Below are 27806 nucleotides of genomic sequence, written 5' to 3' on the forward strand. Positions count from 1 at the left end.
GGCTCAGTGGGTAGAGTGCTGGACTTCGAATCAGGGTAGCAAGTTCGAGTCCCACTGCAGTCAGCATGTCGTTGTGTCCCTGAGACACTTCACCCCAAATTGCTCCTGTGAGGATTGCCCACAGTATTGAGTAAGTCGCTTTGGATAAAAGCGTCTAACATGTAATGTATAAGTGTAGACAGTGCACGATATAGTATTTGAGACATGGTACAGGCTACAAAACCGTAGTCCACAAACTAATTGGTGATGCTGGTTCTGTCCACTTCTTCAAGCAGTCCTAAATATAAAGTGGTGAGAGCGGGAGGCTGACCGTAGGTTTGGACGTAGTAATGCCTTGTGTTCTAAAAACTGTCAAATAATCTTTCCTAAAGAAACAGGTCACTATGACGAACACAAATACAACAATTCGAGTCAACTTTTCCACTCCGACAATCAGGGATTCTAGGAGAGAGAAAACAGAGTGGCAAACACACACACACACACACACACACACACACACACACATCCCTGCAAACAATTTATCTTTGACTCATCCCATCCAAACACCTCAGTGAGCATCTCACTCTCTCCTCAGAGTGTGTACAGTGCAGGGGTCGGGGAAATCCCATAAAAGAGTGTGTGTCAGCGAGATGAGACAGACATCACTGCTTCTAGGGCTGCAGTGTGTATACAAACACACACACACACACACACACACACACACACACACACACACACACACACACACACACACACACACACACACACACACACACACACACACACACACACACAAACACATACAAACACATACTGTACCCCACGCCGAGCCCTGACTCAACTCTATAAACCCGCCGTCCCATCATGCTCGGCGGCAGCATCAGCGGTGAGGAAGCCTGATGTGATGACATGATGTGTGTGACATCACTCACACAACACACACACACTTTGAATAGGCAGACTGGCAGTTACATGAGACCAATGTGTGTGAGGGAGTTCATACTAACACACACACACCTGCGGGGAGCTATAAATGGCATCTGTAATTATGTACACACACAAATCACACACTCACACTGCACGGTTTGATTCCGCGAAACCATGCTTGCTCACGTCGACACACACACACACACACACACTCAGCCTGAGGCCTGTCTGACAGGTTAGCGGTCTCATTAGCAGCGGGAGGAGTGCCAACAGATAATTAACAGGAGAGATGAAGAGCGGGAGGGGGCGAGTGTCAGCAGTAAAAACCCAGGAGAGAGAGATGTTCTTTATGGGATGGATAAAGTGAAACGCCGGAGGGAAAGGAAGCGGACTGTTTTGTCTGACGGGTTCAAACACACACACACACACACACACACACAGGGATACAGTGATGTGCAGCATGACAGGAAGACAGTTTGAAGATGATGGGTGCTTTTAATCATAAGGCTGGTGTTATTTAATAGTTTGTTTTGTTTACAGTCAATAAATGCCTTTGAAAAAACAAAAATATGTAACTCTGTCTTCTGACTTCCTGTCTGTGGATTAAGCTCAAAGGCCATTGGTTCCTGGAGACATACATATTTTAAAACAACTCAAGTACATTTAGGTCCAGCTGGACAATGTAGTCTTTATTCCTGCACGTTTAATTTATGACGTTTTGATGCCATTCGGAATAAAGTCCAGGACCAGTTTGACACCAAAACTGAAGAAACAAAATTAAATTAATTAGGATAAGTCTTTCTTCTTGTATTAAATATGAATTTCTCTGGTCCAGTTGAAAGATGAACTGATCTTCTTTGAGTCTAAAGCACAAAATGCAATGTAAATGGTCTGTACTTATATAGCGCTTTATCCAGTCTTTAAGACCCCTCAAAGCGCTTTACATACATGTCGTTCACCCATTCACACCCATTCATACAGAGCAGTGTATCTTACTCTAGGACCTAACATTCACACACCGTTGGCCATCGGGAGCAACTCAGGGTTAAGTATCTTGCCCAAGGATACATCGACATGTTGACTGCATGGGCTGGGATCGAACCCACAACCTTCTGGTTGAAAGACGACCGTACTCCCTCGCAGCCAGTCGCCCTATACACACACATATGTGCCTTATTATAGGAGATACCACCTTTTATCCATAGTGCAAAATCTTGGTCGCAATTATTATTCTTTTTCAATGTAAACCGCAGCTGGTTTACAATTTAATGTTGTCGCTAAATATTTAGAGACTTGTGATTCGGGAGAGTTCTGCTGTGAGTACAAATGTGCTTCAGTAAAAAATGTCTGACAATCAAATGCTTGAATAAACTTTTATTTGAAGTCATTTCCGGTTAATAGTTGAATTCTTTGAGTCACATTTTATTTCAGTATGAAGACATGTAGAAAACAAAACCCCGAGATGACGAGACGCTGCTGTACAATGCAAACTTTGCTAAAAAAACAAAAACATAGTGATTTATTGGTTATGGTTTTAATATCATCCGATCTGGGCGGTCCTCGTGATGTCCTGCCAAAGTCTTCTTTTGCCAATTTTTTTTCAACAACAAACAAAAATGTTCCAACGAAAGCATATGTCGAACAACCGTGGACCTCGACAGCCTGCAGACTTAGCGCTAATCCTTCCTGCTGTCTCATTATCGACGCAGAGTTCTTAAAACGAAAACCAGATGCTCGTTTAAGTTTGGCTGCAGACAAAGAGGCTCGAGCCAAACCTGACAAAAACAGACAGTAAAACCGCTAAACTGTGTTTGTATTGACGGACAGAAATCAACACCTGCTATTGAAAACACGTGTGGATTTTTTTTCCCATGACCCCCTTGTTTTTAGCTCCATAAAAATAGCCGGCTCTCATAAGACACCCTGCGGAAAAACCATGTTCACCCATCTGTCGTCTGCAAAAACAACGAGTTAAAATCAAAGAACATGTAATTTATTGTTTAACATGGTATCAGATCCCATCACACATTTATTTGTTTATTCCAGCTATGAAAATAAGTTTGAATTTCTCTTAAATTAAACAAAGAAATGTCGTTTTCTTGTTAAAGCTGCAATGTCATGCTAATTATGGATGAGTACCAGATGAGGACACGTGTCTGCTTGTTAAATTGCTTCATCAAATAACTTTAAACGGTGGCAACAAGTGTTCTGGGATCAGTGGAGAGAAACCCAAAGTGTCCGTCCCTCGCACTTTGTCAAGCGTCAGTGCACGCAAGCATCCGACAAAAAGAAAAATCCTCTGTTAAAAGTCAAACACGAAGCACCAGAAGTTCCTGGAGAGTTTTTTTTTGTAGATGGCGATAACGTTCGCAGGCTGTGTTGTAAACTTTGTGTCCAGAGGTGTTTCTGCAGGGGGGGGGGGGGTTAGTGCATGATCGTGGAAACTAAGGCAACTTCAGAAGGAGAGGATTCCCCAAATCGCCCAAAATATCGGAGGAGAAAGATGTGTGGCAGGATAGATGACGGACACGAGGGATCTGTCCCCCTCCTCTCCTCCCTAGGGTTTGGTGGGAGAGGAGGAGAAGAAGTGAGTCGAAGAAGGAGGAATCCTCAGCGCCTCTCCACCTAAATAAATGTCTTTCTTTCGTGGTAGAAATATAAATAGACGGCAAGATGAAAAAGGAGGCTTGTTAAATCCCTCCTCCTCATCCTTTTGTTCATCTCTATCAATACGCTTCCTTCTCGTCTTAAGTTTCAGAGTTTCCCCCGACGTTTTAGCGCCGGCGCCGCGGTTACCGAGCCGGCGTGGGTCGGGTTGGTCTGTTGTCACGGTGACAACGAGGTGTTGGGGGGCGGGGCCTCAGTCCGAGGGCACGGGGATGACGCAGATGTGCAGGAAGCTGTCGGGGTGGCTGAGGTGTTCGCTGAGCCACTGCAGAGGCGTCTCCAGCAGCGGCTCGATGCCGTGGATCACCACCTGGAAGCGCTTCGGCCCGCCTGGAGGAGAGGGGAGAGGAGGGAGGGTTAGAGCCATTTTCCTTTCATCATTATGGCTTGAATGTTTGGCTTAATAATATAACGGTTTAGTGTAACTATTTATTTGTGTGAGTCACACTACGGTTTGAAATATGTTAGTTTTTACGCTGCTATGGACATTCTCAAGATATTGAAGTGACTGTTATTTTGTATATATTGTGTCTTTGATTGTGTATATAAACATATTTGCACACATATTTTTATATATATTTGTATTTTTGTATTCAGGATTGTGGGAAACTGTATTTCGATCTCTCCGTCTGTACACACAAACTGGAAGACTGACAATAAAGTTGACTTTGATTTAGGGTTAGGGTCACTTATTTGTTGTCAAATGTGTGTCATATGTCTCTATGCCTATATATGGCATGACATTGGTTCACAGCTGAGTGTGTGATTAGACGGGAAGCGGTAAAGTCTTCAGACCGAAGCAAAGAGAAGCCACAACCCCGATAGAGGACAGTAGATATTAAATGTAGGAACAGATTAAAACGCCACGACAGGGAGGGATAACTGATCTGAGAATAGCAGGGTATTCTTACATTACATTTCAAAGTCAACTTTATTGTCAATCTTTCAGTTTGTGTGCACAGACAGAGAGGTCGAAATACCGTTTCCCACAATCCCGAATACAAAAACAAATATATATGAAAATATGTATACAAATATGTATATACACAGTCAACAGACACATGTATACATATGCACACATTAAGACATAAATAAAAGCACAACAATGAGGTGGAGGGATTATATCTCTTCGCTGGCCTGGGAGCGCCTTGGGACCCCCCAGTCAGAGCTGGTTGATGAGGGGAAAGGAAAGTGTGGGGCTCTCTGCTGGAACTGCTACCCCCGCGACCCGACCACGGATAAGCGGGAGAAGATGGATGGATGGACGACAATCAATACATACAAAATAACAGTCGCTTCAATATCTTTCAAACAGGTTTTTAATCTACAGCAATTGGGGTCTTGTTCCAATATTTTTTTAATTGGCTTACTTCTAACTTAAACAGTTGAACTCCTGTTGAGCGACTTCCATACTCAATGCTGTGGGCAATCCCCACAGGAGCACTTTGGGGTGAAGTGTCTCAGGGACACAACGACATGCTGACTGCAGTGGGGTTTGAACCTGTGACCCCCTGACCCCAACACCAACGCACCACCCACTGCACCACACGCCTCCCGCCTATATATATATATGCATCAGGATTTCCATCAAAACTACTGTTCTTATTTTCATTAAACTGGTTTGACGGATGAAGTTTGTGCCAAATATGTGTTTGTTTAACGTTTGTTAACATGGTGGGATATGACACCGTTCTCTGTGCTTCTAGCTCATATTTTAAAAGTAGAAAAAGTAACATTGGGAGGAAGAAAAGAAAGGAGAGCATGTAGAGAAGATAATAGATTGGAAATGAAGACATTATGTCACAAAAGAAAGAAGATAAAAAGACAAAGATGAAGGTGGTGGAGAGAACAGAGGAAGAGATGGTTACATGAGGTGAGAGAGACCACATCAGACACTGCTGTGGTGGGCGAGAGAGAGAGGAGAGAAAGTACCTGTGTGTGTGTGTGTGCGTGTGTGTGTGTGTGTGTGTGTGTGTGTGTGTGTGTGTGTGTGTGTTCAGTTACAGAGCGGAGGAAAGAGTGACAGTTGATTGTTTTTTGTGTTTGTCATTGATAGGATTCAAACTTTTAACTCTCACTTTGAGTTAGTGGTTTCAGAATGCCTGCCTGTGTGTGTGTGTGTGTGTGTGTGTGTGTGTGTGTGTGTGTGTGTGTGTGTGTGTGTGTGTGTGTGTGTGCGTGTGCGTGTGCCTGTGACTGACCCCGCCCGGCGCTGAAAGGCCACGACCGCAACAAAATGGTTGGTTCGGAAGAGCAACTTTCTCGACCCAGAGTTGTTTGATTTGCAGAGAGAAACATTTAGGAGCTTTTTTTTTTACAGAAAGCTCGTTTCAGAAAGTCAGCAAGACATGAGCAGGAAGATTCAAATGAAATAACCATCAGAGATGCATCATGGGAAATGTAGGATCCAGTCTTTCTCGAGCTTGGAACTTAGGATATTGCAGTCTGTGTGTGATTTTCAATTTAAGGCTTAAAGACAACCTGTTATTAGTTGAATGCATTATTTCTATATTTTTGAAAATGTATTAAATTAAATAGTAACAAGTATTGTTTTCAGAGCTACATCCATGCTCTTAAAAATGAAATACACCAGTATCCCAGGTTTCATTGGACTTGAAAACTTGACAGCCCTCTTGAAGCTAAAGTCAAGATAATTGAAGTATTAAAAAACCTCCTGCATGCACACATTATTAACATTTTCTATTAGTATGAAAACTTTAAATGTTGATTTCTACTCAGTTATTCAAGCGCCTGTATCCCTGCTGCAGTTTCAAATGATACCTTAATATTCAAAATAGTCATGTTTAGTGGCAATGTAATCTAGTCTAGCCATTTTCTGTGATTAGTCTCCTTTGTCTTTGTATGAAACGTTCTGGTAGATCAGGTGTTTAATGTCCGAATGCAAATCTGTGTGTTTGAAAATAAAACGGTTTGGATTTCACTTTCAATAAAAACAAGTCACATTTTGCAAAAGAGAGAAAACAGTTGTGTATTATCTTCAGCCTGATCATCTTTCAAGATAGTTATTTTGCACTGCTGGAAAACATATACAAAAAAGTAGTTTTTAAAATATTTTTGTATTCCTTTTTTTCTTTTATGCATTGCATTTGAAGAAAGGCTCTGGTCTCATACATAACAAAATGAGATACAGTAAAACTAAATGAAGCTCAGCGCAAGTTCAACCAGGAAGACGGGCTTTACTCATTCATTTACTATGTCTATGTCACTACTCTCTCTCCTCTCGGGGCGTCACACCCCAGCTTAACCAATCACTTCTCTCTATTCTCACAAGCCTATCATAGCGCTCTGCTAACCTTTTTAAATCTGCTCTCCCCTCTGACAGCTGTCATTTCAGGTGACTCGACGCAACCCTCCTCCACCCCTTTTCACCTCCTGTCCCTCTGAATTCAGGGTCAAGCTAAGCCTCTCCCCTTCAGACCGACCCCAACTATCTATTCACCACCACCAGGGTCAAGCTAAGCCACTCCCCTTCAGACCGAACCCAACCATCCATTCACCACCACCACCACCAGGGTCAAGCTAAGCCCCTCCCCTTCAGACCGACCCCAACTATCTATTCACCACCACCAGTGTCAAGCTAAGCCCCTCCCCTTCAGACCGACCCCAACTATCTATTCACCACCACCAGTGTCAAGCTAAGCCACTCCCCTTCAGACCGAACCCAACCATCCATTCACCACCACCAGGGTCAAGCTAAGCCCCTCCTCTTCAGACTGACCCCAACTATCCATTCACAACCACCAGGGTCAAGCTAAGCCCCTCCCCTTCAGACTGACCCCAACCATCCATTCACCACCACCAGGGTCAAGCTAAGCCACTCCCCTTCAGACCTACCCCAACTACCCCTTCAACCACCACCAGGGTCAAGCTAAGCCCCTCCCCTTTAGACCGAACTCAACTATCCATTCACCACCACCAGTGTCTAGACCCCGGGGGGTTTAATCGGATCAGTTCTCCCCTCCCGAATGATACTCCTGCACAACGGGGTCTAATCGCCAAAACTCCATTACATTCATTTGAGTATTCCTGGCAATAAATAAGTATTCTTACATCAAAACCGTCTCTCCTGACTGAAATACAATTATAATACTTGACATATAACTCATACAACATAAATACTCTGTCATACTTAATACACATTAATTTTCTGTAAAATAATAATAGAAAATAATATAAATTATAAAACAAATAATGTTCTATATCTCACCCATTATTCACAACCATAGTCAGCAAAATATGATTAACCGGATTTTTTTATAATTTTAATTTATAAAGTTATCACCTTTTAACCAAGTCCTTGTGATATGTTTAATTATTGTATATTCTTATTACAAAATGTGCATTGTTGTTGTTGTTTTTAACAGAAGTATTATTAACGTTGGTTGAAAAACAACAAGAACATGTTCATTTCAATTCAGGATGTTCTGCATGTGCGTGAGAAAGACAGACAGTGGGCCTTTTCCCGTCTACCACGTTTCACACACACACACACACACACACACACACACACACACACACACACACACACACACACACACACACACACACACACACACACACACACACACACACACACACACACCACACACACACACACACACACACACACACACACACACACACACACACACACACACACACACACACACACACACACACACACACACACACACACACACACACACACACACACACACACACACACACACACACACACACACACACACACACACACACACACACACACACACACACACACACACACACACACACACACACACACACACACCATGTATACATCACTTCAGGGGACATCACATTGACTTACATGCATTTCCTGGAGACTTATCCTAACCTTAACCATAACCAACACATGCCTAACCCTAACCCTTAACCTTACCCTAACCCTAACCAAGTCTTCACCCTAAAATTAATGACTCCCCTCATGGGGACCTCAATTTGTCCCCATAAGGGAGGCGAGTCCCCACACGTGACTATGTAAACAGATTTAGGTCCCCACAAGTATAGTAATGCTAGACCACACACACACACACGACATTTTGGTTCCACGTAATATCAGGAGGACGGTTGAGACGAGGCGCTAACCGACAATGTGAGAGGCGACTCCACCCGGCACCTGCAGCAGAAACGCTCAGCAGTTTACTTTCTCTAAATTACAGATGTGAACGTTGAGGTCAGAGGTGACTGTGGACGTGTAATAAAGAAAAACATTGTAAAAAAATTATTAGAATCAGAAACGGGTTTATTTCCAGGTAGGTTGACACGTACGAGGAATTTGACTTGGTGTCGTGGTGCATACATAAAAGAAAAAAAAATGTAAAACACAGATAGAGAACTATTTTAAGAAAAATATATTAACATGAAATATATAGTAAAATAAAAATATAGCAGTATTTACATTGAAATAGAATGGAATAAAATGTAAAAATGTTAATATGGGGTTTTAAAGGTTTTGAAGTCATGTATTCCAAATGTTTTAATTTAAAATATACATTTTGACACCGCACCTTGACTGTATATATATTCATATTTAATTAGTTGAATAAAATAACATATATACATTGCTACCTAAGGACTGCAGATGGAAATGAGCTATTAGCCATAATCTGGCATAATTAATCTCTTTTCTGAGATTAATGTATTTGTATGCATGGTCCTTGTTGAAATAAATACATACTAATGATAATTTATCAGCTGTACCAATTGTTATAAACTACAGTTGTGCAATTAAAGCTATTATAACAGCCTGGCTGCAAGATGTCAATTATAATGTTTGATTTTCAACAACTCGTTTTTTTTTATTCATATCTTCACTGTTGCCACCTAATATAGACATAACATTAAAACGATGATACAGATTTAGACAGGTTTATTCGAGCACCGAAAAAAGGGATTCCAACAAAAAACAATTATTTACATTTTAATTGGCAATAAAACGCTGCTTTTTTACTGTAATCAGAAGCAAACAATAACTGTATTATTTTGGACATTTTTACAGATGTGTTTTAAGAAGTAGGTTTGTGTAATCAATGATTAATGTATCAGTTGTTTTTTAAAGTTCAGCAAGTGAAGGCCTTAATAGCTTGGCTGCTAGATTTCAACATAAACCAGAAAGTGTATTATTATTATTATTAATCATAATTTAATGGTCGGTGGTGGCGAAGTCGATAGGGACTTGGCTTGGCAACTGGAAGGTCACCAGTTCAAGTCCCGGCAAGACCAAGTGCTACGAGGTGTCCCTGAGCAAGGCACCGTTCCCTACACTGCTCCTCGGGCGCCGTTCAAAATGAAAGCTCCTAACTCTAGGATGGGTCAAATGCAGAGAAACCATTTCCCCACGAGGATTAATAAAAGTCCATCTTAATTTAATGTATTGTTTGTTGAATGCAGGCAGCAGATGTGTAAGTAAATTAAATACATTTAAAAAATAAACCTTAACTTCAGTATGTGTAGGTGATTTTAAAGTCACTATAGCAAGGTGCAGGCAAGGCAAAGTGAGATGATAACAAGTGCACTTAAAAACTAAATTGAGTCAGAAGTTATTTTGTGAAATTTGATGAATAAAAAATATCAAAATCCACTGATTCACCGTGCTACACGTACTCCGAACCAACACCTGTTTAAAGATACAAGGACTTGTTTTGCATGGTTGGCTTTCTGCACAAAACCACAGAACCACAAGGGTGAACAAAATAAAATCACCAGCTTAAATCCAGCTGTGCAGCAGAAACACTTTGGTGCATCACATTATAACATCCACGTTTCTTCGTTATGTGTTATTTTATTTTAATTACCGTTTGCTTATATTATTCTATAGGGAGATGACAAACGGATGTTACAATTAAATGAAAGCAAAAGGTGTGATCCTGCCTATAGCACACGTTCACACTTGTTGATGAAGTTGGCTGATGTGGGCGGAGTGGGTGTATTCTAACAGTCTCATTATGAGAAATGGGGGAAACACACACACACACACACACACACACACACACACACACACACACACACACACACACACACACACACACACACACACACACACACACACCACACACACACACACACACACACACACACACACACACACACACACAACACACACACACACACACACACACACACACACACACACACACACACACACACACACACACACACACACACACACACACACACACACACACACACACACACACACACACACACACACACACACACACACACACACACACACACACACACATACCGATCACAATGATATGCATGGAAAAAATTATGGATGTTGGTCATCGGCTGAATTGGCTGGAACACCAAACAGATCATTGCAGCATTACCCATAAGAAGAGGGGACACATGTTGATGTAGAAGAGACATGAAGAAGAGGGGACACATGTTGATGTAGAAGAGACATGAAGAAGAGGGGACACATGTTGATGTAGAAGAGACATGAAGAAGAGGGGACACATGTTGATGTAGAAGAGACATGAAGAAGAGGGGACACATGTTGATGTAAAGAGACATGAAGAAGAGGGGACACATGTTGATGTAGAAGAGACATGGAGAAGAGGGGACACATGTTGATGTAGAAGAGACATGGAGAAGAGGGGACACATGTTGATGTAGAGGAGACATGAAGAAGAGGGGACACATGTTGATATAGAAGAGACATGAAGAAGAGGAGACACATGTTGATGTAGAAGAGACATGAAGAAGAGGGGACATATGTTGATGTAGAAGAGACATGGAGAAGAGGGGACACATGTTGATGTAGAAGAGACATGAAGAAGAGGGGACACATGTTGATATAGAAGAGACATGAAGAAGAGGAGACACATGTTGATGTAGAAGAGACATGAAGAAGAGGGGACATATGTTGATGTAGAAGAGACATGGAGAAGAGGGGACACATGTTGATGTAGAAGAGACATGAAGAAGAGGGGACACATGTTGATGTAGAAGAGACATGGAGAAGAGGGGACACATGTTGATGTAGAAGAGACATGGAGAAGAGGGGACACATGTTGATGTAGAAGAGACATGGAGAAGAGGGGACACATGTTGATGTAGAAGAGACATGAAGAAGAGGGGACACATGTTGATGTAGAAGAGACATGAAGAAGAGGGGACACATGTTGATGTAGAAGAGACATGAAGAAGAGGGGACACATGTTGATGTAGAAGAGACATGAAGAAGAGGGGACACATGTTGATGTAGAAGAGACATGAAGAAGAGGGGACACATGTTGATGTAGAAGAGACATGGAGAAGAGGGGACACATGTTGATGTAGAAGAGACATGAAGAAGAGGGGACACATGTTGATGTAGAAGAGACACGAAGAAGAGGGGACACATGTTGATGTAGAAGAGACATGAAGAAGTGCACAATAGGTGACCTTTAAAACAAGGGAACCGGTGTTAAAACTCATTTCCGTGTTTAGGACTCGTTCCTGCTCCACTCTGTTCGACCCTTGCAGGAACAACTCAACCTGAAAGCCACAGCCATGACAACCATCGGCAGATATGTGACGTGACAATAGTGAGGGATGATGATATTTACTTTTCCCAGTTTGACGCTCCGACCGGCGATCCATTATCAGCAGGAACGATTGCGTTTGAAGCCAACAAACAAGAGTGATCACAACATCAATATCTGGGAGAGTTTAGTCTTGCAAATATTTCCACTGTCAGCTCTCAAAGGATCCAAAAGACAGCGTGTTCAATAATCAGTCTAAAGTTTAAAGCAATCATTGTTTATATCCTGTTGTTTCGACATCGGCCACAATCAGCTTGTATTGTGAAAGTGTGTTCGTCCTCGATAATAATGTACTACTTTAAAGCAATGCTGACGTATAAATGCTGAGTTATAACAATAACACAGAGGCAGTCCTTTCATGCTCAGTATATTTGATAAATACCTTATAATTATTAATTATAATGAGATTGAATTAAGGGATAAAAGAGAAACACCACAGAGACTCAATTATGTTTAATACTTTAATAATGCAATGATTTGCCAGAAAAAAACTGTTTCAACTAAGAAACCTACAAACTCTCATTTTGACCTTTACCTAGAAAAATACTGTTTGTTTTCCTGGGTTAAGATCCATTTGTTAAAAATGTAATTAATGATAAGTGAAAGTTGATTATTAGAATAGTATAAAAGGGCCCTATAATATTTTTCTTTATTGTTCTGCCTTTTCACCCTCTGTCTGAAACCAGAGCCCAGTCTGCTCTGATTGGTTAGCTGGCCGGCTCTGTTGTGATTGGTCAACCACTTAGAGTTGTCCCGCCTTTTTCCCTATCATGTACAATGTGTTGGAGCGCTAGCCAATAGAAGCATAAGTGTTACAACAGTGTGATGTTACTATGTTCAGGAAGTAAACAAAGGAGTCCAATGGAGGCGTTTCAGGCAGGGGGGGGGGGGGGGGGGGGGGCATTTACATGCACTAAAACATATATAACACACTACAGGAGAGGGAACCCCCCCCCCCCAAAACATGATAAGGCCTCTTTAATTGACCCTGGCTGATGTGATCCAACTTGGAACCAAGTAAGTTGAAAACCACTTCTTCCAAACCACAATCAACACACACACACACACACACACACACACACACACACACACACACACACACACACACACACACACACACACACACACACACACACACACACACACACACACACACACACACACACACACACACACACACACACACACACACACACACACACACACACACACACACACACACACACACACACACACACACACACACACACACACACACACACACACACACACACACACACACACACACACACACACACACACACACACCACACACACACACACACACACACACACACACACACACACACACACACACACACACACACACACACCACACACACACACACACCACACACACACACACACACACACACACACACACACACACACACACACACACACACACACACACACACACACACACAGTGGTTGAGTAACACGCGCCCGCCGGCCAAGACGACATGTTTTGTCAGCCGAGTGAAGCCAACCACTATTTAGTACGACCGCACGCTGCAGAGTCGAACAAACAATCTGAAGTGTGACTGGCAGCCGGTCAGACGGACAGAAATACTGAATGACAGTCTGCTGGCATGCAGCATCGTGAGAGAAAAACAGTCTGCAAGCACTTATTCATTTCTTTTTTCATCAATGAACCACCAGGGGAACAAAATGTTTGAAAAAAGGGGATTTATGTTCATTTTCCAGAGTGTGATATGTATTCTTGTGGCTTTTTAATATATCTAAAAGTAATTATATGTGTTTGTTTTGCACTGTCTTAATGCTTCTAATGTTTTTTGTAAAGCACGATGAACTGCCTCGTGTTGAAATGTGATAGCTAGATAAACCTGCCTGGCCTTTTGGGCATTGATGCAGCCTGTAGGAGGAGGGGCGTGTGAAGTGGAGTGGGTTGTACTACAGATGTGAGAGACATGGGGGACGTGGGAGGAGGAGGGAAGGGGAAGGATGGATGTGTGGATGTGTCACTCAAAAAGTAGTGAGGGGTAGGTGTGTGTTCACAATAGGGTGGGGGAATTTCCTCTGATTAATCCCTGACAATAATCATAGCGTGGGTTGTTCGTGATTGGGCTCATCTCAGACAAAACCTGCAAAAAATCAAGTCTGCTTACGAGAACTACAGTATCCGTCACAACACGTAGGCACGTAATGTGTGGGCAGCACCCTCGTCCAGGTTGTGATTTATATAGCAAACCGAAGCCAGATTCCTGACAAACCCTTTCTCAATAACACACCTGGTCGAAAAACAAAAAACAAAAAGCAAGAATAGACGTCAAGGATGACCGCTGGTTACAGTAACTAAGTTGTTGTTTTGTTTCCAGCAGCGTGGGGGAAACCGACTCAGACTCTTCGTCCATCGCTCGAGAACGATTTGGGAATCTCCCCTTTCTTTCTTCCTCTTTAATTCAAGCCACCCCTGTTTGTGTACTGCGGCTGCTTTCTGGGTCCCTCAGGGGTCAACCCCAATCCTCTCTCAGACATAACAGAGGAGGGGATTGTATGAAAAACCTTATTTGATGTTGGGAAGATCACAGAGACGTGAAGCACCCCAGATTTTCTTTGTGTTGTACATTAGGGTCCCGGCAGAAAAAGAAAAAGTCCTCTGAACTTTTCAACAATACTACCAGCAAACCCAACGCCCCGCCCGAGTCCCTGAACACACGTCCCGGTCTCTCTAATCCAAACACGCCGCCATAATCTCCCGCTATCATCCCGACTCATCTACCAGCCGAGGAAGTGGTGGAAACCAAACAAACGCCAAGAGACAAAAGGAACACTTTCACCTTGATCAGCCAGGCAGGCAGACTCCAGAGGGAGGGAGGAGGGCAGAGATTTAAACGTCAAAGACATGAAAGACGTCTACAGCAGACAGGGAAGAGGGTGAAGACTACACCTGAGAGAGAGATAGAGGATCAAAGAGGGATGAAGAGTCTTAGATCAGGTAAACTAAAGAGGGGAAAAGGGAACGGGGAAAGAGTAAGATGATATCTCCGTCCGAGATTCTAAGCAAGACTTTGGACTACCGTGCAAATTAGACGACTTTATAACAAGTGGATTATGGTCCCTCAAATAGCTGCATGAAGCCAAAAACAAAGACGTTTAAACGTACCAACTAAAGGCTTTACAAACATGATGACTGTTACGATAATGTATGCTGATAATCACTGGTAGGGGACATTTTATAATATATTATTAAAGCCATAAATATCAGTATTTATTGAAGATTCTCTGACGCTTTTGGCCTTGTTGAAGTCAAAATACACAGAGAAACGGAAGAAAAACAGGTTTGAATTGGGCAAATAACTTGAATAAACTGTATTGAGCAACAGCCGATATAATCCAACAGTGTCTATTATTATTTGAGCGGGCAAAAGCACCTTGTACAAAAGAGAAACTACCCACCTGTTCCTGATAAAGAGTGCAAGGCGAGACAAGAGATTAGTGTCTTATAGCCTCAGGTATTTGATCCACCTGTCTTTAACATTAATGATCCATGAGCGACTAATCGATTATAAAATATACCCGAAATCTGTTTCATACCAGGGGGTGAATTAGAAATGATGACCGACCTGCTGCATGTATTTGTGGATGTATTATCATGTGCACAGTAGCTACAGTGTAGATATGAAAAGCTGAAGTCACAGGCTCCTCCAACCAGTGTTCATTTTGGCAGCTATTTTTGATTTAGTCTTTAGACAAATTAGTTTTAGTCACATTTTAGTCCTTTTTATCCTTCATAGTTTTAGTCCAGTTTTAGTCGATGAAAACTCATGACATTTTAGTCAACTTTAAGTCAAAATGTTTTCTCTCTTCAAACCAATTCAGTTAGGCAATTACAGGAATCTGAAATTGGAATCAAGGTGACAGCATCAAGTGTTGGAATACGTAAAGCAACATTTCACTCTCTTAACACTTTACTTGTGTAATATCTAGGGATGGGCAGCGTGTTTGTTAGGCCCCGCCCCCCCCCCACACAGAGAGCTTTATGAACGTGGACAAGAGAGAAACATATTCTTCATGACCAAAGCTGGAATTGAAATAAAAAAGGAAAGTGAAACTTATGCTCGTCACCCTCTCCCTCCGGTCCACATTAATACAAATGATCCCAATACGTATGATTGTATGAAAAGATCTTAAAATAAATACAAATGTATTTATTATAAACGTTAGTCCTTCACATCTATCACTGTGTATATCACCATTCAAACATCTTTTAAAAGTTGAACAAACCCCACACAGCTCAGTGAAATGTTGACTTTATTTGATCATTTCAGTAAAAACTAACGTTCATATTTCTCTTTTTGATTATAATACTGTTGAACGTTCAGAACAAAGCACTTTGGCAATTTACCACATACGTTTTGAAATGCTTAACAAGCACCGTAACTTTCATGATATAATTTATCGGTCATAATCGGTTGTGTCCGTGAACGGCTGACTGTTGAGTGACGGCAAATGCTGCGGCTGCAATGCATTGTGGGGCAGCACTTTCTCCTCTCCTTTCGTCAAGGGAGGTCCAGTGGTTCCTAAGCTAAAGGAGGTTATAAAGGAAGTTTGAAACCTCCTTTCCGATCATCTCGAGAATTCAAACGGCACTTATCATGGCTGCCACTGAGGGACTTCCGGGTCATTTCACTCCGTTAGGAAGGTTCCTAAGCTAAATGGACTATTCGACTGCAGCCAGGGAGATCGCTCTTCTGGAGTGAAGAGAGCGGAAATAATGATATTGCAAGTTAGAAACCTAAGATGCATTTTGACAGACAAGACGGACACTTGGGGGGAAATATGCTGCATTTTGAATGTCCGATAGTCCACCATTAACACCTTAGTGCCATCTCGTCAACGAAAACTAAATATACATTTCGTCATAGTTTTTATTATCAAGAATCTATTTTTAGCTCGTCATCGTCTCGTCTCAGTCGTGTAAAAAAGGTCGTAGCTTTCGATGACGAAATGAACACTGCCTCCAACAGAATATATATAGGACATAAAACAGATTGAACCAATACAAATAGTGAAAGAAATAACAACAGAAATAAAATAGCGCAAGAGAATGTTTTGAGATGTGTACAAATAAAATAGAAATAGTGCAAGAAGAGTCTATATGCACGTAAATGGAATATGATATATAAATAAATTACCAGATGCAAACAGATGAATGTTTATGGAGAGCATGCAAGTTATTAAGCGAGTGTAACGCACAAAATACTGACTGTGACCATTTTAAACCTTGGACATCTGAGGGTCTTTGATCTGACAATCACTAACAAACTGTGAATGTTTGTGAAAAAGCCTGAGGAATATTTCACATAACGAAAACAAAAAGGTTTTCAGCTTTGCAAAAAATCTGCTTGTTTTCAAAAGTGTAAATTCAAAGGTTCTCACTACTTTTTACAAGATCTAGCTGAATATACAGCGACATGTTTATGGTGGTGATGTGGACAAAATGAGAGTGAATGTGAGACAGACAGAGGAGGGGGGGTGTTAATGTCTCCCCCGTACAGGTGAGTCTCCTGCGGGTCCTGTGTCCTAACACCCTATTGTCTCCTTATCTACTTCCTCTCTCCTCCTCAGCAGACGCTGCCTGTTTAGACTGCCGCTCGATCGCCCGCTGTCTCCTCTCATCTCTTCTTTCAATATATCTCTCTCACACACACTATCTCTCTCACACACACTCTCTCTCACACACTCTCTCTCTCTCACTCTCTCTCTCTCACACACACACTCTCTCTCTCTCACACACATACACTCTCTCTCTCTAACTCTCTCTCTCACACACTCTCTCTCTCCACAGCTGCAGCTAAACCGTACGCCACGAGTGCGAACAGGACTTATGGACCTGTTGTCCAGGTGTATATTTAAAGGTTTGGCCTACTGTGTACACATAGACTGACATGGATTACATAGAGTTTACACAGTGTGTGTGTGTGTGTGTGTGTGTGTGTGTGTGTGTGTGTGTGTGTGTGTGTGTGTGTGTGTGTGTGTGTGTGTTATTAATCAGTTTTACTCTGAACCAATGCATGTGTAAGTACTCTTGACGTGAGAAATATATTTATCATACTCTGTTTCAGGGTTTTGCTCCATATTACAAAGAAATAACGTTGAATCAAATAGAATATAAATATGTGTATAACATAAGAGGTTAAAGTGCGAATGTGCACACTGTCCTGCAATGTCCGATAGTCCACCATTAACACCGTAGTCCCGTCTCGTCAACGAAAACTAAATATACATTTCGTCATAGTTTTTACTATCAAGAATCTATTTTTAGCTCGTCATCGTCTTGTAAAAAAGGTCGTTGACGAACATTTTTAGTCATAGTTTTCGTTGGCGAAATTAACACTGATCCCTAAACCACTAAAATGCAGTTCAACAATTGACTGATCTTGAAAATGACTTCAGCAACGACGTATACAAGTACAACTATAAACAAAACCACTCTCCATCTATATGTTTAGACCCCCGCTCTCTTCACCTCTTCCTGTTTGAGCGCTCTGACTTCACATCCCTTCTGTAGTTTACTCTCTTCATGCTTCCTTTATTTATATCATCCCATCATCTCCTCTCCTCCACCAACACTTGTTTTGGCAACTGCTCCCATTTCCCCTCATCTAGCCCCCCAGTGTGTGTGTGTGTTATCTGAGAGAGTGGATCTCTGACATGCCTCGTGCTTCTGTGTAAATAAAGCCCAGAGGAGAAGTGCCTCCTTTCTTCTCTCGCTTCAGGAAGATGACGGGGCATATATTGTCAGAGGAAACCAAAAATAAAACACGGTCACTAGTGGACTTTTACTGTTAGCTGCTCCAAAATGATTGGCATGATTCAAACTTGTGTGAGTGATATTATCATAACATTATTATCTTTACTATCACCATGTATGATCCCAGAAGGAGATATTGCTAGGGATTAGATTAGATATACTTAATTGATCCCAAATAGGAAGAACTGTACATTTGACCTTTATATTTAATGTAATATTCCATTCCTTACACACTTAATGTATAATATCCTGCTTTTATATTTGAGATGTTTACATTTTGAATTGTTTATTTATAGTCTTTTAATTCCTCTAATGTACAATGCCTTGTCTATTTATGCTGCTGCAACACAAACATTCTCCCAAATTGGGATCAAGAAAGTGCTTCTTATATTATCTTATTATCTTACAGTAAGTTGTTGCGTTAGAGCAGCATGTTTTCAAGGCATTGCAAGTTAAAAATATAATAAAGATCAACAGTAAATATATCCAGGGCATATTATCAGCGTCTGTAGAATATCGATAGAAAACTAAATAAACACTGTATTAAACCAACCTACTACTTAAAGGGCCCACGTCATGCTTTTCCAGTTAGTACCCGTCCCCTTGTGTTATGAAGGTTGTTCTGCATGTAAACGGTCTGCAGAGTCACAACCCTCAAAGTACACCCTGTAGCGAGTAAAACTCTAACACAGAAAATACCTCGTTGGAGATACGTCACTGTCCATTTGATTCTTCCGGGTACATCATGATGTCATGTCGTCCCCGGAACGAAATGGACCAATCCGTGAAGCCGTTACGTTACGTCCGCGGAGCCGTTACGTTAAGCCCCCGCTGATTGGTCCAAATTGACCAATCCACGGACTTCCTCACACACTCAGTGCAGGCAGCTCTGCTGACCTCTCCTCCCTGGCTGCAGGCTGATAACAGACAGTTGGGATCGCGGCGAAATTCTCTCTGCGGCGAAATTCTCTCTGCGGCGAAATTCTCTCTGCGGCGAAATTCTCTCTGCGGACCCGTTCTCTCTGCGGACCCGTTCTCTCTGCTGACCCGTTCTCTCTGCGGACCCGTTCTCTCTGCGGACCCGTTCTCTCTGCTGACCCGTTCTCTCTGCGGACCCGTTCTCTCTGCGGACCCGTTCTCTCTGCGGGACCCGTTCTCTCTGCGGACCCGTTCTCTCTGCGGACCCGTTCTCTCTGCGGACCCGTTCTCTCTGCGGACCCGTTCTCTCTGCGGACCCGTTCTCTCTGCGGACCCGTTCTCTCTGCGGACCCGTTCTCTCCGCGGACCCGTTCTCTCTGCGGACCCGTTCTCTCTGCGGACCCGTTCTCTCTGCGGACCCGTTCTCTCTGCGGACCCGTTCTCTCTGCGGACCCGTTCTCTCTGCGGACCCGTTCTCTCTGCGGACCCGTTCTCTCTGCGGACCCGTTCTCTCTGCAGACCCGTTCTCTCTACAGACCCGTTCTCTCTACAGACCCATTCTCTCTGCAGACCCGTTCTCTCTACAGACCCGTTCTCTCTACAGACCCATTCTCTCTGCAGACCCGTTCTCTCTACAGACCCATTCTCTCTGCAGACCCATTCTCTCTACAGACCCATTCTCACTGCAGACCCGTTCTCTCTGCAGACCCGTTCTCTCTGCAGACCCGTTCTCTCTACAGACCCGTTCTCTCTGCAGACCCGTTCTCTCTGCAGACCCATTCTCTCTACAGACCCATTCTCTCTACAGACCCGTTCTCTCTGCAGACCCGTTCTCTCTGCAGACCCGTTCTCTCTGCAGACCCGTTCTCTCTACAGACCCGTTCTCTCTGCAGACCCGTTCTCTCTGCAGACCCGTTCTCTCTGCAGACCCGTTCTCTCTGCAGACCCGTTCTCTCTGCAGACCCATTCTCTCTGCAGACCCATTCTCTCTACAGACCCATTCTCTCTGCAGACCCATTCTCACACCGTTTACCAACCTTTTTCTTACTCAATATCAAGCCACACTTATTGTTTTTACTTCGGCTGTGACTGTGTGTGTGCTCAGGGTGAGTTTGGCTGTGTTTCGCTGTGTATCGCTAAACAAGGAAATCACACCTCCACGGAGCTCAGCGCGATTCACAACGTCCCGACTGGTCGCGACCAATCGGAGCACACTGGGCTCACAGGGAGGGGGGGGGGGGGGGGGGGGGGGGCAAGAGCTGCAACGAGCCGTTTAGTGGAGAAAGTGAATACACGTAGTTTACAGAGATGCTGTATGCGAAACAATGTGAGTTTGGAAAATTGCACAGTATAAATCTATTCTAGTCGACCTCAACAATGGAACTATGATCAGTGGAAATGGCCATGACATGGGACCTTTAAACAATATAAAAACAGTGCTATATACATTAGACGAGTGCAAGTTCCAGATGTTTCAAGTTAAAATATAAATACAATAAGGTGGACTGTGAGTACTACAGTGGTGAACCGTCAGGGCCTTCAAGGTATTCAGAGAATACCCTCGATTTAATTAGAGAATAATATCTGTGTTGTTGATCTGTAATATTACAGTGGTACGTTGATTTGTTTGTCCTTCTCGGACCATGCTCTTCGCATTTCAGTGGTTCTGTGTTAGAAAAGAAAGCAACCAATCAGATCTTGTTCTGGGTCTCTGGGTAGAATATCCTTCAACAAGGTATTCTACATCCTTGATGGAATGCCCTGGCCGTTGCACTGAATGAGAGCCTACGTTTGGACTGACAGTTTGATCAACCAATCATATGTTCGTATGCCGTTTTATTGTTTTGAACGTTGAAATGGCAAGTGCAACAGGTGAAGATGATGTTGTTGTAAGTACCCTTTTGTAGACGACAATTCAGTGAAAAGACGGACATTATAACGGCGGGGGAGGGGGGGGTGTGTGTGTGTGTGTGCCTACAGAAGGTCCAGTTGAGATAGACACGGTTCCCCGCTGGAATACAACATATACAAGTTGCTTAGTGTGATTAAAAGGGGAAAGGGAAAGTGAGTATTGATTCTTGCAGGAAAGATGAATTGTGATTTAAAAGAGAGAGTGAAGGTGCAATACCTTTATGGTCCTTGTCACTTTGCATGTGTTTGTGTGCCGACCTACCCTCATTTGGTAAAGCCACGGGGTACACCTCCTTCAGCAGGTCACCGAGAGTGTGCACGTGGCCTTCAGGTGAAACGGGACGAAACTGTTTCTGGATGAACGGCCTGTCGCTCAGCGTCTGAAACAAATATGAGCACGGCAAATCAACAAGCGTGCATAAACATCCAGAAATAGGGTGTGTACAAAAAATACCCATAAGCTAAATATGCTACAAGACTAAATCATATTTCAATCTGATTAAAAGATGCAGCTGTCCAAATACTGTTTAGGATTTGAATCGTTTACTCATCAGGCATGTGATACTGATTCAACGCAATTTTCTGGAAAAACCAGACATCCCGTAAATGGGATATGTTTAGGTAAGTTTCTCGAAGTTGAGCAAGTGGGAAAACATCGACACAACTATGCACGCTATTGCTGTGAATGAACTGGGAATGTTGTGCTTTGATGAGCCCCAGCACTCAGATTGTGATATGTAGCAATTGGTAAAATTTCAACAGATGTTACGGCGATGTTGTAATGATCAGCCTGGAAGTCATCAAATGCTGCTGCGGTCCTTAAAAAAGTATGTATTGTATTTCAACATGTATAATTTCTACTTTTTTTAAAGCTATTTTGTTTCTATTTGAGAAGTTTACATTTTGACTTGTTCATTTCTAGTCTTTTAATTTCTCTAATGTACAATGCCTTGTCTTTTGATGCTGCTGCAACGCAAACATTTCCCAAATCGAGCTCAATTAAGTACATCTTATCTTATCTTATCTTATACTACAGATATATATATATTTTAAAAAACTCTCCTGCCTTCTGGGAGGAGATACAGGAGCTTCAAGTCACGGACAAACAGACTCAAAAACAGTTTCTACCCCTGGGCCGTCAGGCTGCTCAACCACCACACATAATGCAATAACTGTAACCATTCTCACACATACACTTTTAATGCACTTTATATACTATTTTTATATCAATATTTTAACTATTTATTCCCCCGTATGATTGTATGTTGTCTGTCCTATTGCCGTGTTTTTTAGTGTTATGTATTCGTTTGTATTTTGTGCACACCGGGACAGAGTTGCACTCTGAATCTCGTTATACTCCGTGTATAATGACAATAAAAGGCTTTAACTTTATCCGTCATTCTGCGAGGTTCTTAGATGGAGAGAATACAAGTAGATGTGGAGTTGAGATGTGGATTTATGTTCAAGTGTTTATCTAAAAGGGACACTTCAGAAAAGTGGGTGATTGCCTATTTTTGGGGTGAAGAAAGCAACTGGTCCCCATTCTTATTGGGGGAATGTAGAGCAATGATTAATCGTCTAAGCTCTTATGCATTTTGAAAACAACCCTCTTTCTCCACATTTCCTTTTCCCTAGACTGTTAAGATCTGTCTAAAGTCAAACCGTCATGATGATGTTTCACTGACCTGTGACCTCCTCTCTATACGATAATGGTCTAGAAACCAAAGCTTATCCAATTGCTGACCACATTGCAAATCACTCCATGACCACAAAATGCCTCAAATGTAAACTGACTAAGTCATGATGGGACGGCTAAACAAAAGTGACGTGCAGCAAACATCCTCATGACTGTTCCGCTCTGATCTGAAACCTTGCAGCCAAAACATTCCCCGAGTGAGAACTGCGGGAAACATGGTGGGAAATTACCGGCAGACGCCAGAGAAAAATCTAGTAAACTATGTCAGAGCTGGTAATGGACTTTGACTCAGGAGTGTCAGTACAGAGGGGAGCGCATGTTGTAGAGATTGGTATTCCCTTTGAGGCAATTCAACCAAAAAACAGATCTAAATACAACCCGTTTTAAGAAATGTCATTTGAGATGATCCTCAGCATTACCACACACTTAAGTCCTTGATTTCATTTAAAGGACACCTATTATGCAAAATCCTCTTCTTCATGTCTCTTCTACATCAACATGTGTCCCCTCTTCTTCATGTCTCTTCTACATCAACATGTGTCCCCTCTTCTTCATGTCTCTTCTACATCAACATGTGTCCCCTCTTCTTCATGTCTCTTCTACATCAACATGTGTCCCCTCTTCTTCATGTCTCTTCTACATCAACATGTGTCCCCTCTTCTTCATGTCTCTTCTACATCAACATGTGTCCCCTCTTCTTCATGTCTCTTCTACATCAACATGTGTCCCCTCTTCTTCATGTCTCTTCTACATCAGCATGTGTCCCCTCTTCTTCATGTCTCTTCTACATCAACATGTGTCCCCTCTTCTTCATGTCTCTTCTACATCAACATGTGTCCTCTCTTCTTCATGTCTCTTCTTCATCAACATGTGTCCCCTCTTCTTCATGTCTCTTCTCCATCAACATGTGTCCCCTCTTCTTCATGTCTCTTCTACATCAACATGTGTTCCCTTTTCTTCATGTCTCTTCTACATCAACATGTGTCCCCTCTTCTCCATGTCTCTTCTACATCAACATGTGTCCCCTCTTCTTCATGTCTCTTCTACATCAACATGTGTCCCCTCTTCTCCATGTCTCTTCTACATCAACATGTGTCCCCTCTTCTTCATGTCTCTTCTACATCAACATGTGTCCCCTCTTCTTCATGTCTCTTCTACATCAACATGTGTCCCCTCTTCTTCATGTCTCTTCTACATCAACATGTGTCCCCTCTTCTTCATGTCTCTTCTACATCAACATGTGTCCCCTCTTCTTCATGTCTCTTCTACATCAACATGTGTCCCCTCTTCTTCATGTCTCTTCTACATCAGAGGTGCCCAGTACGTCGTTTCTAATATGCAAAAAGACAAACAAATGTCGGTGTATTTTCGATCTTTCCAATCGAGACGAGATCTCTCTCCCCCGTCTGTGTGCGAGGGGGCGGGGCTGTTTACACACACACAGCTGCTACATGCAGCAACACACGGAGGAGATGGCGGAGAGAAGCGCTCCAAGGTGTGGTTAAATGTTACCCGTCTTGAGGTGGACAATGCTCCTTGCCAAAAGTGTTTAGCATGTAAGGGCGGTAACACGAGCAATTTATCTAAACATTTATCAAAAGTGCTCCACATTCAGACGGAGGAATGCACCGGGCTCGACTGTCTTTCTAGCAGCTCTGTAGCCCCATCCACGAGTAACGGTTCCACGTCAGGTGTTATGTATGCTAGCAGCAACACACGCAGTTAACTCAATGATTCAAACATGGGTTAATGATGAGAGGAAACTGAGTTACTCTTTATTTTGTTAAAGTTTCAGCTATTCTGTTCACAGTTCTGTCATCAGATTATTTAATACGATTTGTTAAAACATTGTTGTTTCTTTTGATGCGAAATATTATTTATTTTATTTAAATAAAAAGCAATGTTAATTTTGTTCACAATTTGTTAATTTAATAATATATGTATTTTTGAATCAAGTATTAATCTTTATTGTCTTCATTGTTAGTTTCCACATGCCTAAAACAACCTCAAGCTAAATCTAAAAGTTGATGGCTAAACAAGAGCGTTTGAGAAATTGTGCAAGGCATACGTAATAGTCTGAATAGTCGTTTCATTAATCGATAGATTAATCGATTATCAAATGAGTCGTTTGTTGCAGCCCTATTATCCCATGTATAAATAAAACGTGTTATTCAGCAACCCTTGCAATTTGGGATTTTATTTTTGGTTGGTAGACCTCGGTGAGCTGGTCATTTCAAAAGTAGCTCACCAGCCCAAAAAGTGTGGGCACCCCTGCTCTACATCAACATGTGTCCCCTCTTCTATATCAACATGTGTCCCCTCTTCTTCATGTCTCTTCTACATCAACATGTGTCCCCTCTTCTTCACGTCTCTTCTACATCAACATGTGTCCCCTCTTCTTCACGTCTCTTCTACATCAACATGTGTCCCCTCTTCTTCATGTATCTTCTACATCAACATGTGTCCCCTCTTCTTCATGTCTCTTCTACATCAACATGTGTCCCCTCTTCTTCATGTCTCTTCTACATCAACATGTGTCCCCTCTTCTTCATGTCTCTTCTACATCAACATGTGTCCCCTCTTCTTCATGTCTCTTCTACATCAACATGTGTCCCCTCTTCTTCATGTCAACATGTCTCTGTGTAAAGAGACTCATTTCTATAAAAACCTGTCTGAAAATGAGCTGATCAGATTTTGGTACCTTTATGATGTCATAACGATGTTTTGTCTTGTGTAACCATTAGCCAATCAGCAACCAAGGTACCCCCCCCCCCCCCCCCCTTATCACCTGAATCTCCTCTAGAGCACCATTGAGTTCTTTGTAACCAAATCTCTCTCAGAGGGGCGTGGGGAGGGGCTCCTTATTTTCATCAGTAACAGACAGAGAATCAGCACTTTGGAAATATCACGATAGCACCTTCTAAAAGTGAGTTCATTAAGGCTCAATTTGACACATTCCTAAAACAATGTGTATGGTATAAGAAATCGCTTGTATTCCATTAATTAACACCATTTTAGTTGTTCTGTAATCTCCTGTAAACTCAGCATCCTGAACTTGATTCTGATCCGTCAGCAGGGATGTTCTTTGTAAATGTCAAGAGTCTCGCTATCCTTTCAGAGTAGAGTTAAAAATGCAGTAGTTCTGGTTATCGGGTGACCCGTGTCCTCAGGGAAGGTGACAAGGCGCCGGGCGGCCAGAAGTTGCCGTCACCTTACTTTAAAATGTCTACGTGCAGTATGAGCATTTTCAACATGACACCAGCTAATTTCCCTAGTTGGTTGCTATGAATGTGGAATTTGAACCATTGGGTGATTATGGTTTGCAGCAGTTCTTGCTCACCATTAGAAACCAAATCCCTTCGAGTTTTTTTTAATTGTTGGGTTTATAATTGAAGTCCTGATAAGGTTTTTAACTTGGCCATTAAAGAAAATCACACTTAAATGAATTAAAATGTATGTTCAACGCACATAACTGTAATACCCTATTATGCCTTACCTGATTTCAAACTAATCACACATGCAAAATATACAAAATAGGGTTCGGGATTAGAGTTCATTATTGTAAGTGTCATTGAATCGTTGATTGGTCAACATAAATAATAGCACAATTGGATGGTATCCTTACATTCGATTGCACTGAAAGGTGAATAAAAGACAGTATTAAATTATCGTCCAATCTTCATTGTGGTCAATAGTGATCAGATAAGATCTCGCTCTATTCACTGAGGAGTGTAGGATGATGGGAGAAACTGTGGCGCAGGAAGATACCCAACCTGAGGTGTCAAACGGAGAGTCTGACACACAATAAGGTCTAATCATGGAGCTGTGAAAAGGAAACCGGCGAGGACAGGGATCGAGTGTCCGAGCAGTAACTACACACCGCAGAGACCGGCACGAAGCAGCAAGAGGAAGGTGGCGATGAAGGTGTGAAGACTGTGCTCAGGTTTCACAGAAACACTGAGTCACTGGCAGGAAGCGCAGTTTCGTGCGGGATCATCGGCGAGCGCCAGAGCAGAGAGAGTGCGCTAAGTGACAGCTACTTCATTGCATTTTTAATTAGCCAGCCATGAATAATTGAGGCGGTCGGCCATACAAAGAAGGTGGCTATCTCCCTGGGGAGAGAGGTGTGATATTGCCTGCATGAAGACACTTTCTTTTCAGCTGGCGTGACACCTTAGCTGGCACAAAGAGAGCGAGGTGTCATTAGGACTCGGGTGAAAAGAGATGGCTCGCTCTCGCTGAGTGAAAAGAGCAGCGGAACTCAAGACGTCGCCTAATTGATGGGGGCGATTCAATCCGCCTAATTGATGGTAAA

At 42.4% G+C, this 27806-nt stretch overlaps 1 protein-coding gene across 2 annotated transcripts in view; it reads right to left on the minus strand.

Annotated features, from left to right (window-relative positions):
* The window catches only part of atg5 (ATG5 autophagy related 5 homolog (S. cerevisiae)), a 60152-nt gene that overhangs the window by 5227 nt on the left and 27119 nt on the right, over positions 1–27806 (minus strand). The window contains exons 7-8 of one of the 2 annotated variants that reach the window (XM_034236311.1): positions 22058–22175; positions 2266–3903 (exon numbers count right to left, since the gene is read on the minus strand). In XM_034236311.1, coding sequence (XP_034092202.1) covers positions 3767–3903; positions 22058–22175 — 255 coding nt within the window. In that variant the 3' untranslated portion in view covers positions 2266–3766. Of the gene's footprint in view, positions 1–2265; positions 3904–22057; positions 22176–27806 lie in introns of those variants that run through there. The other variant, XM_034236312.1, reaches the window with a different exon arrangement.

This window comes from Gymnodraco acuticeps, unplaced genomic scaffold (assembly GCF_902827175.1).
Source record: "Gymnodraco acuticeps unplaced genomic scaffold, fGymAcu1.1, whole genome shotgun sequence".
In the NCBI taxonomy this organism is placed as follows: domain Eukaryota; kingdom Metazoa; phylum Chordata; class Actinopteri; order Perciformes; family Bathydraconidae; genus Gymnodraco; species Gymnodraco acuticeps.